General features: G+C 41.7%; 4 protein-coding genes across 8 annotated transcripts in view; all 4 read left to right on the forward strand.

Annotated features, from left to right (window-relative positions):
- The window catches only part of LOC137023409 (protocadherin gamma-A11-like), a 191,596-nt gene that overhangs the window by 144,741 nt on the left and 34,069 nt on the right, over window positions 1-12,786 (forward strand). Inside the window, exon 1 of one of the 5 annotated variants that reach the window (XM_067390511.1) lies at window positions 6,314-9,155. The exons of the other annotated variants lie outside the window; for them this stretch is intronic. Within the exon in view, the coding sequence (XP_067246612.1) occupies window positions 6,711-9,155 (2,445 nt within the window). The 5' untranslated portion in view covers window positions 6,314-6,710. Of the gene's footprint in view, window positions 1-6,313; window positions 9,156-12,786 lie in introns of those variants that run through there. 5 annotated transcript variants of the gene reach the window in all.
- On the forward strand, window positions 242-2,764 carry LOC137023458 (protocadherin beta-11-like). Its single transcript, XM_067390595.1, has one exon. The coding sequence runs from the start codon at window positions 302-304 to the stop codon at window positions 2,762-2,764; it is 2,463 nt and encodes an 820-aa protein (XP_067246696.1). The 5' UTR covers window positions 242-301.
- Window positions 3,547-6,012, forward strand: LOC137023498 (protocadherin gamma-A11-like). The gene has a single exon (XM_067390679.1). The coding sequence runs from the start codon at window positions 3,547-3,549 to the stop codon at window positions 6,010-6,012; it is 2,466 nt and encodes an 821-aa protein (XP_067246780.1).
- Window positions 9,905-12,615, forward strand: LOC137018566 (protocadherin gamma-A11-like). Its single transcript, XM_067383239.1, has one exon. It carries the CDS (start codon window positions 9,905-9,907, stop codon window positions 12,362-12,364), a length of 2,460 nt encoding a protein of 819 aa, XP_067239340.1. The 3' UTR covers window positions 12,365-12,615.

Below are 12,786 nucleotides of genomic sequence, written 5' to 3' on the forward strand. Positions count from 1 at the left end.
ACAATGGTCGCAGTTCATATAGTTTTTGTATTTCTCTTCAACAGTATTTTTCAGTGTAATATTTCTCTGATGCACTAAGTGCCGCTGTTGGTCAGTATGTTCCAGCTTTAAACACTCGTTTTTAGATCCTCCTCCACTTTCTGACATCACATTCTGCAGAATATCTCTTTCATTCACACGGTCTCTTCTTAACACTGAAGCGTCGAGACATTCGCTGCTCTGGGTTTTCGGATGATACAATTCAATCTTCCTGAATCTTTCGTTCTACGTCTTTTCATCTTCAGTGGAATAGCAGATTTGGATGATGTCGGTTCTTTGTTGTTTTTACGCCCAAAGAGGCGCATCTTCGACGCGGATTTCATCATGGCTAATGCAGCCTCTCGTGCTCTGCGTCTTTGTCATGGCCGTTGCGCGCGGGCAGGTCCGTTATTCTATTCCAGAGGAGATGACAAAGGGCTCGCTGGTGGGAAATATCGTTCAGGATCTCGGTTTGGATGTTAAGAGGCTGAAATCTGGTCGAGCGCGGATCTTTACGGAGGACAGTCGTGAGTACATCGGTCTGAATGTGGATAAAGGGATGCTGATAGTGAAAGAGAGGATAGATAGAGAGGAGCTGTGCGCCCAAGTGTCTCCCTGCTCCTTACATTTTCAGATCATTCTAGAAAACCCCATGGAGCTGCATAGAATTGATGTGGAAATATTAGACATCAATGATCATGCTCCAGTGTTCATGAAAAAAGAAATTAATTTTCAAATAAGCGAATCTGCTTTGTCTGGGGCTCGATATTCAATCGATAGCGCGAAAGATCCTGATGTAGGTCTAAATTCTCTTCAGACATATAAATTAACTCCATCTGATCATTTCACAGTTAAAATGCCTGCTCATTTCGACGAAACAAAATACATAGAGATGATTTTGCAAAAAACTTTAGACAGAGAGTCTATGGAGGAACATAAATTGATTTTAACTGCATTCGATGGCGGAACCCCTCAAAAAACGGGCACTATCAAGATAAACGTTATTGTTTTAGATGCAAATGACAATGCACCTGTTTTCAGTCAGTCGGTCTATAGAGCTTCAATTCCAGAAAATTTTTCTAAAGGATCAACTGTGTTAAGCGTTAGTGCAACTGATGGAGACATAGGATCTAATGGAGAGGTTATGTATTCTTTCTCTCAGAGCAGTGAAAGCTCTTCTGGTCTTTTTAACATTGATTCAAGTACAGGAGAAATTACAGTTAATGGTCCGTTAGATTTCGAGAAATCAAAAAAGTATGAATTATATGTTGAAGCAAGAGACAAAGGCGGATTAAGTGATACCAGTAAAGTGCATATTGAAATTACTGATATAAATGATAATGCTCCTATAATAAGCGTAATTTCATTTTCTAACCCAATACCTGAGGACGCAGCACCAGAAACTGTGATAGCGATGCTGAATGTCAAAGATTTAGATTCAGGAAGAAACGGACAGGTTAAATGCTCGATTGCTACAGATTTGCCTTTCAAAGTGAAGTCATCTGCCCAGAATTTCTATAGTTTGATCACTGATCAGCTTTTAGACCGTGAAAAAATATCTGAGTATAATATCACAGTAACAGCTATTGATGAGGGCTCGCCATCTTTCTCTACTAATAAAACACTGACTCTGAAAATCTCTGATGTCAATGACAACGCCCCTGTGTTTCAGCGTCAGTCATACACCGCATTTGTGATGGAGAATAATTCCCCCGGACTCTCTGTTTTATCTGTGAAAGCGCGTGACAAAGACTCTGGCAATAACGCGCGTATTTCATATTTTCTCGAGGATGTTCTTGTGAATGGCGTCTCTGCCTCGACCTATATTTCAGTGAATGCAGAGAGCGGAGACATTCTTGCTGTTCGTTCTTTTGATTATGAGCAAACAAAAGAATTTAACATTCGCGTAAAAGCGCAGGACGGAGGCTCTCCTCCTCTCAGCAGCAACGTGAGCGTGAAAATCATCATTCAGGACCAGAATGACAACGCGCCTCAGGTTCTGTATCCGGTCCAGTCAGGCGCAAATGTGGTGGCTGAAATAGTGCCTCGTTCGGCAGATGTGGGTTATCTGGTGACTAAAGTGGTGGCTGTTGATGTGGACTCTGGTCAGAATGCCTGGCTCTCATATAAACTGCACAAAGCCACAGACAGGGCGCTGTTTGAAGTGGGCTTACAGAATGGAGAAATAAGAACTGTTCGTCAAGTCACAGATAAAGATGCTGTCAAACAAAGACTCACTGTTGTAGTGGAGGACAACGGGCAGCCCTCTCGATCAGCTACAGTCAATGTTAACGTGGCGGTGGCGGACAGCTTCCCTGAAGTGCTCTCGGAGTTCACTGACTTTACGCACGACAAGGAATACAACGACAACCTGACTTTCTATCTGGTCTTGGCCTTGGCTGTGGTTTCATTTCTCTTTATCGTGTCTATCATTGCCATACTGTCAGTCAAATGCTACAGATGGAGACGCGAGCGCATGTTTTATAAATCTGGAGCGAATCTTCCGGTTATTCCGTATTATCCGCCTCTTTACGCAGACGTAGGCGGCACAGGAACTTTACAGCACGTGTACAATTATGAGGTTTGCAGAACCACTGACTCCAGAAAGAGTGATCTGAAATACGCCAGACCTTGCAGTGAGAGCATCATTAGTCTGGACACCAGTGGAACACACACACTCACGCATGCGCAGAGGGAGAGACTGAATAATGATGATTCTTTTGATCAGGTGAGCTCGAGTGAGTAGTTATGCAGATCATTTTCTGTTTTCCATTGAATTATTATTTTTCTTTTTCTATCTTCCTCAGTTTTATTAATGCGCACTGTTGTAGTTGTTTTATTTCTGTTTTTTTTTTTTGTTTTTTTTTTTTCCACTGATTGAAAAAAAAACTGGCAGCTGTAGTTGAAATGTACTGGTATCATGATGAAGACTACATATTTCCCACACTTTTTACATAATAAAATCCTGACTTTTCAATATTTTATAGGAAATTACATTCATAGTCTTTAAAAATTATTTTTCACAGTTGCACTCAGTCAAGAGGTTTTAATTGTGCGCGCGCATGGGTGAGTCATAATGAATTGTTCCTGCATTATTTAAAGTCTATTTTATATTTTCTGTTTTGCTTTTGACTATTTTATTTTCATCATATATTTTGGTGTTCCTTTCAAAGAAATTGTTGTATCTCTATTTCAGCTGTTTTAACGCTAAATGTACTATAATGGTCTTAGTTCATATATTTTTTGTATTTCTCTTCAACAATATTTTTCAGTGTAATATTTCTCTGATGCACCAAGTGCCGCTGTTGGTCAGTATGTTCCAGCTTTAAACACTCGTTTTAAGATCCTCCTCCACTTTCTGACATCACATTCTGCAGAATATCTCTTTCATTCACACGGTCTCTTCTTAACACTGAAGCGTCGAGACATTCGTTGCCCTGGGTTTTCTGCTGAAGTTGGATTTTTTTCAACCTTCTTAAATCTTTTGTTCTTCGTCTTTCCTTCTGTATGGAATAGAAGATTTGGATGATGTCGGTTCTTTGTTGTTTTTACGCCCAAAGAGGCGCATCTTCGACGCGGATTTCATCATGGCTAATGCAGCCTCTCGTGCTCTGCGTCTTTGTCATGGCCGTTGCGCGCGGGCAGGTCCGTTATTCTATTCCAGAGGAGATGACAAAGGGCTCGCTGGTGGGAAATATCGTTCAGGATCTCGGTTTGGATGTTAAGAGGCTGAAATCTGGTCGAGCGCGGATCTTTACGGAGGACAGTCGTGAGTACATCGGTCTGAATGTGGATAAAGGGACGCTGATAGTGAAAGAGAGGATAGATAGAGAGGAGCTGTGCGCCCAAGTGTCTCCCTGCTCCTTACATTTTCAGATCATTCTAGAAAACCCCATGGAGCTGCATAGAATTGATGTAGAAATATTAGATATCAATGATCATGCTCCCTCGTTCATGAACAAAGAGATTACTTTTCAAATAAGCGAATCTGCTTTGTCTGGGGCTCGATATTCAATCGATAGCGCTAATGATCCTGATGTAGGTCTAAATTCTCTTCAGACATATAAATTAATTCCATCTGATCATTTCACAGTTAAAATACCTGCTCATCTCGACGAAACAAAATATGTAGAAATGACTTTGCAAAAAACCCTTGACAGAGAAACGGCAGAGGAACATAAATTGATTTTAACTGCATTCGATGGCGGAACCCCTCAAAAAACGGGCACTATCAAGATAAACGTTATTGTTTTAGATGCAAATGACAATGCACCTGTTTTCAGTCAGTCGGTCTATAGAGCTTCAATTCCAGAGAATTTTTCTAAAGGTTCGACTGTGTTAAGCGTTAGTGCAACTGATGGAGATATTGGATCTAATGGAGAGGTTATGTATTCTTTTTCCAAGAGCAGTGAACGTTTATCTAACCTTTTCCAAATTGATTCCAGTAATGGGAAAATTGCAATTAATGGTCCGTTAGATTTCGAGAAATCAAAAAAATATGAATTATATGTTGAAGCAACAGACAAAGGCGGATTAAGTGATACCAGTAAAGTGCATATTGAAATTACTGATATAAATGATAATGCTCCTATAATAAGCGTAATTTCCTTTTCTAACCCAGTGCCGGAGAATTCAGCGCCAGAGACTGTGATAGCAATGCTGAATGTCAAAGATTTAGATTCGGGGAAAAACGGAATAGTTACGTGCTTCATTCCTCAGAATTTACCGTTTAAAATAAAGTCATCAACCCCAAATTTCTATAGTTTAGTCACTGATGAGCTTTTGGATCGGGAGATGATCTCAGAGTATAATATCACAGTAACAGCTATTGATGAGGGCTCGCCATCTTTCTCTACTAATAAAACACTGACTCTGAAAATCTCTGATGTCAATGACAACGCCCCTGTGTTTCAGCGTCAGTCATACACCGCATATGTGATGGAGAATAATTCCCCCGGACTCTCTGTTTTATCTGTGAAAGCGCGTGACAAAGACTCTGGCAATAACGCGCGTATTTCATATTTTCTCGAGGATGTTCTTGTGAATGGCGTCTCTGCCTCGACCTATATTTCAGTGAATGCAGAGAGCGGAGACATTCTTGCTGTTCGTTCTTTTGATTATGAGCAAACAAAAGAATTTAACATTCGCGTAAAAGCGCAGGACGGAGGCTCTCCTCCTCTCAGCAGCAACGTGAGCGTGAAAATCATCATTCAGGACCAGAATGACAACGCGCCTCAGGTTCTGTATCCGGTCCAGTCAGGCGCAAATGTGGTGGCTGAAATAGTGCCTCGTTCGGCAGATGTGGGTTATCTGGTGACTAAAGTGGTGGCTGTTGATGTGGACTCTGGTCAGAATGCCTGGCTCTCATATAAACTGCACAAAGCCACAGACAGGGCGCTGTTTGAAGTGGGCTTACAGAATGGAGAAATAAGAACTGTTCGTCAAGTCACAGATAAAGATGCTGTCAAACAAAGACTCACTGTTGTAGTGGAGGACAACGGGCAGCCCTCTCGATCAGCTACAGTCAATGTTAACGTGGCGGTGGCGGACAGCTTCCCTGAAGTGCTCTCGGAGTTCACTGACTTTACGCACGACAAGGAATACAACGACAACCTGACTTTCTATCTGGTCTTGGCCTTGGCTGTGGTTTCATTTCTCTTTATCGTGTCTATCATTGCCATACTGTCAGTCAAATGCTACAGATGGAGACGCGAGCGCATGTTTTATAAATCTGGAGCGAATCTTCCGGTTATTCCGTATTATCCGCCTCTTTACGCAGACGTAGGCGGCACAGGAACTTTACAGCACGTGTACAATTATGAGGTTTGCAGAACCACTGACTCCAGAAAGAGTGATCTGAAATACGCCAGACCTTGCAGTGAGAGCATCATTAGTCTGGACACCAGTGGAACACACACACTCACGCATGCGCAGAGGGAAAGACTGAATAATGATGATTCTTTTGATCAGGTGAGCTCGAGTAAATGGTTATGAATATGCCTTTGGTGACTTTTTTTATTTATTTTTCTCTTTCTGACCTCCTCAGTTTTGTTATATGGCAGCTGTAGTTGAAATGTACTGGTATCATGTTGGTGACTACATTTTTTCACACTTTTTTCATACTAAAACCCTGACTTTTCAATACTTAATAGGAAATTACACACATAGTCTTTAAAATGCAGATTTTTCCAATTGCACTCAGTCAAGTAAGAGGTTTCTGTGTGCGCGCATGTGTGAGTCATAATTAATTGTTCCTGCATTATTTAAAGTTTCTTTTATATTTTCTGTTTTTGTTTTGACTATTTTTCTTTCATTATATTTTTATGTGTTTACTTTAAAAGGATCTTTTATTTCTATTTCAGCTGTTTTAACGCTAAATGTATACTACAATGGTCGCAGTTCATATAGTTTTTGTATTTCTCTTCAACAGTATTTTTCAGTGTAATATTTCTCTGATGCACTAAGTGCCGCTGTTGGTCAGTATGTTCCAGCTTTAAACACTCGTTTTTAGATCCTCCTCCACTTTCTGACATCACATTCTGCAGAATATCTCTTTCATTCACACGGTCTCTTCTTAACACTGAAGCGTCGAGACATTCGTTGCCCTGGGTTTTCTGCTGAAGTTAGATTTTTTCAACCTTCTTAAATCTTTTGTTCTTCGTCTTCCCTTCTGTATGGAATAGCAGATTTGGATGATGTCGGTTCTTTGTTGTTTTTACGCCCAAAGAGGCGCATCTTCGACGCGGATTTCATCATGGCTAATGCAGCCTCTCGTGCTCTGCGTCTTTGTCATGGCCGTTGCGCGCGGGCAGGTCCGTTATTCTATTCCAGAGGAGATGACAAAGGGCTCGCTGGTGGGAAATATCGTTCAGGATCTCGGTTTGGATGTTAAGAGGCTGAAATCTGGTCGAGCGCGGATCTTTACGGAGGACAGTCGTGAGTACATCGGTCTGAATGTGGATAAAGGGACGCTGATAGTGAAAGAGAGGATAGATAGAGAGGAGCTGTGCGCCCAAGTGTCTCCCTGCTCCTTACATTTTCAGATCATTCTAGAAAACCCCATGGAGCTGCATAGAATTGATGTGGAAATATTAGACATTAATGATAATGCTCCTACATTTGATAGAAAAGAAATTGATTTTCAAATAAGTGAATCAGCCATTCCTGGAGCTCGATATTCACTGGAAAGCGCTAAAGATCCAGATGTAGGTCTTAATACACTTCAGAGGTATAAACTCAATCCCAGCGATTATTTCACTCTAAAATCGTTATCTCGCCCTGATGGCACTAAATATGTAGAGATGGTGCTGCAAGCTCACTTAGATCGAGAGAAGCAAAGTGAACATAAATTGGTTTTAACCGCATTCGATGGTGGCAGCCCAGCAAAATCTGGCGCTGTTAAGATAAATATTGTTGTTCTTGATGCAAATGACAACGCTCCGTCATTCACTCAATCTGTTTATCGAGTTAGTTTGCCCGAAAACACCCCTTTGGGGTCTCTTATCATAACGGTTTCCGCCACAGATGCAGATGAGGGTGCAAACGGAGATATTGAATATTATTTGTCTCAAAGCAGCCGTAGTGTTTCAAATATTTTCAGCATCGGGTCTTTAAACGGGGAGATCATAGTTAAGGGTGATTTAGATTTTGAGATATCTAAATACCACGAGTTAGACATTGAAGCAACAGATAAGGGTGGTTTAACAGATACTTGTAAAGTACTTATTGAAATTACGGATGTAAACGACAACGCCCCTGTCATAAGCGTAATGTCATTCTCGAACACAATACCTGAGGACGCAGCACCGGACACTGTGATAGCGATGTTGAATGTCAAAGATTTAGATTCAGGAAGAAACGGACACGTTAAGTGTTCTATTGCTGCAGACTTACCCTTTAGAATCAAGTCATCGACCAGCAATTTCTATAGTTTAGTCACTGAACAGTTATTAAATCGAGAAGCAATATCAGAGTATAATATCACAGTAACAGCTATTGATGAGGGCTCGCCATCTTTCTCTACTAATAAAACACTGACTCTGAAAATCTCTGATGTCAATGACAACGCCCCTGTGTTTCAGCGTCAGTCATACACCGCATATGTGATGGAGAATAATTCCCCCGGACTCTCTGTTTTATCTGTGAAAGCGCGTGACAAAGACTCTGGCAATAACGCGCGTATTTCATATTTTCTCGAGGATGTTCTTGTGAATGGCGTCTCTGCCTCGACCTATATTTCAGTGAATGCAGAGAGCGGAGACATTCTTGCTGTTCGTTCTTTTGATTATGAGCAAACAAAAGAATTTAACATTCGCGTAAAAGCGCAGGACGGAGGCTCTCCTCCTCTCAGCAGCAACGTGAGCGTGAAAATCATCATTCAGGACCAGAATGACAACGCGCCTCAGGTTCTGTATCCGGTCCAGTCAGGCGCAAATGTGGTGGCTGAAATAGTGCCTCGTTCGGCAGATGTGGGTTATCTGGTGACTAAAGTGGTGGCTGTTGATGTGGACTCTGGTCAGAATGCCTGGCTCTCATATAAACTGCACAAAGCCACAGACAGGGCGCTGTTTGAAGTGGGCTTACAGAATGGAGAAATAAGAACTGTTCGTCAAGTCACAGATAAAGATGCTGTCAAACAAAGACTCACTGTTGTAGTGGAGGACAACGGGCAGCCCTCTCGATCAGCTACAGTCAATGTTAACGTGGCGGTGGCGGACAGCTTCCCTGAAGTGCTCTCGGAGTTCACTGACTTTACGCACGACAAGGAATACAACGACAACCTGACTTTCTATCTGGTCTTGGCCTTGGCTGTGGTTTCATTTCTCTTTATCGTGTCTATCATTGCCATACTGTCAGTCAAATGCTACAGATGGAGACGCGAGCGCATGTTTTATAAATCTGGAGCGAATCTTCCGGTTATTCCGTATTATCCGCCTCTTTACGCAGACGTAGGCGGCACAGGAACTTTACAGCACGTGTACAATTATGAGGTTTGCAGAACCACTGACTCCAGAAAGAGTGATCTGAAATACGCCAGACCTTGCAGTGAGAGCATCATTAGTCTGGACACCACTGGAACACACACACTCACGCATGCGCAGAGGGAGAGACTGAACTTTGATGATTGTGATGATCAGGTGAGCTCGAGTAAATGGTTATGAATATGCCTTTGGTGACTTTTTTTATTTATTATGTTCTTCTTTCTGAGTTCCTCAGTTCTGTTAATGTGCGATGTATTTTTTTTCAAATTATAGAAAAAGAAACTGGCAGCTGTAGTTTATTTAAATTTACCAGTATCATGTTGGTGACTACATTTTTTCACACTTTTTCATATTAAAACCTTAACTTTTCAATATTTAATATGAAATTATATGCATAGTCTTTAAAATACATATTTTTTTTCCCAGTTTCAAGTAAGTCAAGTAAGAGGACGTCATTGTATGTGCGCGCACGGCTGAGTCATAATGAATTGTTCCTGCATTATTTAAAGTCTATTTTATATTTTCTTTTTTGCGTTTGACTGTTTTCCTTTCATCATATTTTTTGGTGTTCCTTTCCAACAAACGTTTGTATTTCTATTTCAACAATGGTCGCAGTTCATATAGTTTTTGTATTTCTCTTCAACAATATTTTTCAGTGTAATATTTCTCTGATGCACTAAGTGCCGCTGTTGGTCAGTACGTTCCAGCTTTAAACACTCGTTTTTAGATCCTCCTCCACTTTCTGACATCACATTCTGCAGAATATCTCTTTCATTCACACGGTCTCTTCTTAACACTGAAGCGTCGAGACATTCGCTGCCCTGGGTTTTCGGATGATACAATTCAATCTTCCTTAATCTTTTGTTCTTCGTCTTTTCTTCTGTATGGAATAGAAGATTTGGATGATGTCGGTTCTTTGTTGTTTTTACGCCCAAAGAGGCGCATCTTCGACGCGGATTTCATCATGGCTAATGCAGCCTCTCGTGCTCTGCGTCTTTGTCATGGCCGTTGCGCGCGGGCAGGTCCGTTATTCTATTCCAGAGGAGATGACAAAGGGCTCGCTGGTGGGAAATATCGTTCAGGATCTCGATTTGGATGTTAAGAGGCTGAAATCTGGTCGAGCGCGGATCTTTACGGAGGACAGTCGTGAGTACATCGGTCTGAATGTGGATAAAGGGACGCTGATAGTGAAAGAGAGGATAGATAGAGAGGAGCTGTGCGCCCAAGTGTCTCCCTGCTCCTTACATTTTCAGATCATTCTAGAAAACCCCATGGAGCTGCATAGAATTGATGTAGAAATATTAGATATCAATGACCATGCTCCTGTTTTTACTAGAAAAGAGATAAACTTTCAGATAAGTGAGCTTGCCGTTCCCGGTGCTCGTTTTTCTTTAGATAGTGCGCACGATCCTGATGTTGGCTTGAATACGCTCCAAAGATATACTCTGATACCAACTGATTATTTTTCATTAAAAGAGTTATCGCGCAATGATGGTACAAAATACGTAGAAATGGTTTTGCAGTCGCCGTTAGACAGGGAGAGAGATGAAGAACTGAAATTAACTCTGACGGCATTTGATGGAGGGAGCCCTCAAAAATCCGGAACAGTTAAAATAAGTGTCACAGTAATTGATGCAAACGACAATACACCCGCGTTCAGTCAGTCAGTGTACAGAGTTTCTTTAGCAGAAAATGCAGCGATAGGTACAGCAGTGCTGACCGTGACTGCTACAGACAAAGACAAAGGAGCAAATGGTGAGGTGACATATTCGTTTTCACAAAGCTCTGGGAAAGACTTGGACCTTTTTAGAATTGATCCAAACACAGGGCAAATTTTCGTAAATGGCCTGCTGGATTATGAAAAATCAAAGCAATACGAACTGAATCTTGAGGCCATGGATAAGGGAGGGCTAACAGATAACAGTAAAGTGCTCATAGAATTGACTGATGTTAATGACAATGCACCTGTTATCAGCGTTCTCTCATTCTCCAGTCCCATCCCAGAGGACTCCGCCCCAGACACAGTGATTGCGATGCTCAACATTAAAGATATAGACTCCGGTAAAAACGGGCAATTTAAATGCTATGTTAATTCAGATTTGCCATTTCGCATCAAATCGTCCTCCTCAAATTTCTACACTTTAGTTACTGATCAGGTTTTAGACCGTGAAATAATATCAGAGTATAATATCACAGTAACAGCTATTGATGAGGGCTCGCCATCTTTCTCTACTAATAAAACACTGACTCTGAAAATCTCTGATGTCAATGACAACGCCCCTGTGTTTCAGCGTCAGTCATACACCGCATATGTGATGGAGAATAATTCCCCCGGACTCTCTGTTTTATCTGTGAAAGCGTGTGACAAAGACTCTGGCAATAACGCGCGTATTTCATATTTTCTCGAGGATGTTCTTGTGAATGGCGTCTCTGCCTCGACCTATATTTCAGTGAATGCAGAGAGTGGAGACATTCTTGCTGTTCGTTCTTTTGATTACGAGCAAACAAAAGAATTTAACATTCGCGTAAAAGCGCAAGACGGAGGCTCTCCTCCTCTCAGCAGAAACGTGAGCGTGAAAATCATCATTCAGGACCAGAATGACAACGCGCCTCAGGTTCTGTATCCGGTCCAGTCAGGCGCAAATGTGGTGGCTGAAATAGTGCCTCGTTCGGCAGATGTGGGTTATCTGGTGACTAAAGTGGTGGCTGTTGATGTGGACTCTGGTCAGAATGCCTGGCTCTCATATAAACTGCACAAAGCCACAGACAGGGCGCTGTTTGAAGTGGGCTTACAGAATGGAGAAATAAGAACTGTTCGTCAAGTCACAGATAAAGATGCTGTCAAACAAAGACTCACTGTTGTAGTGGAGGACAACGGGCAGCCCTCTCGATCAGCTACAGTCAATGTTAACGTGGCGGTGGCGGACAGCTTCCCTGAAGTGCTCTCGGAGTTCACTGACTTTACGCACGACAAGGAATACAACGACAACCTGACTTTCTATCTGGTCTTGGCCTTGGCTGTGGTTTCATTTCTCTTTATCGTGTCTATCATTGCCATACTGTCAATCAAATGCTACAGATGGAGACGCGAGCGCATGTTTTATAAATCTGGAGCGAATCTTCCGGTTATTCCGTATTATCCGCCTCTTTACGCAGACGTAGGCGGCACAGGAACTTTACAGCACGTGTACAATTATGAGGTTTGTGGCACTACTGACTCCAGAAAGAGTGATATGAAGTTTGTTCGACCTTGTAGTGAGAGCATCATTAGTCTGGACACCACTGGAACACACACACTGCAACACATTCAGGAGCATAAACAGATATCCAGAGATACAGAAAATCAGGTGAGGTTTGTGGAATGAGATTGTGTTTAATTTGTTTTGTTCATGCTGTATTTTAAAATAAACTCTTATTTAATAATGTCTTAAAGTGTACAATAAACACATTGCATATGAGCTTGTATGGAGTTTTACGCATTTGTGTATTTTCCTTTGACTTTCCACAAGAGGCTTTTTGTCTCTTTAGAAGTAAATACATTTCTTTCAGCTTGATTTGAAAAGAAACAGACCGTATTTTTCTCCACTGTATGTCTTTCACAATAATGTGCGTAAAAGTGGATGTTTCCGCTTGCACCCTGCTCCAGCACTACCACCGTTTTCATAAACAGCTCTCATAACCCGCTTGTGATAAGCAATGTGCAGTTCTTTTATTGAACCCTAAGTGTCGCTGTTGGTTGATAAGGTAGATCTGGCTGATTTTATGCATCATACACGCCTTCCGTGCC

Source organism: Chanodichthys erythropterus, chromosome 1, assembly GCF_024489055.1.
Source record: "Chanodichthys erythropterus isolate Z2021 chromosome 1, ASM2448905v1, whole genome shotgun sequence".
NCBI lineage: Eukaryota > Metazoa > Chordata > Actinopteri > Cypriniformes > Xenocyprididae > Chanodichthys > Chanodichthys erythropterus.

What these genes read in the sequence shown, in the direction of transcription:
- LOC137018566 (XM_067383239.1), top strand. Translation starts at nt 9,905, where the DNA reads ATGTCGGTTCTTTGTTGTTTTTACGCCCAAAGAGGCGCATCTTCGACG.
- LOC137023498 (XM_067390679.1), top strand. Translation starts at nt 3,547, where the DNA reads ATGTCGGTTCTTTGTTGTTTTTACGCCCAAAGAGGCGCATCTTCGACG.
- LOC137023458 (XM_067390595.1), top strand. Translation starts at nt 302, where the DNA reads ATGATGTCGGTTCTTTGTTGTTTTTACGCCCAAAGAGGCGCATCTTCG.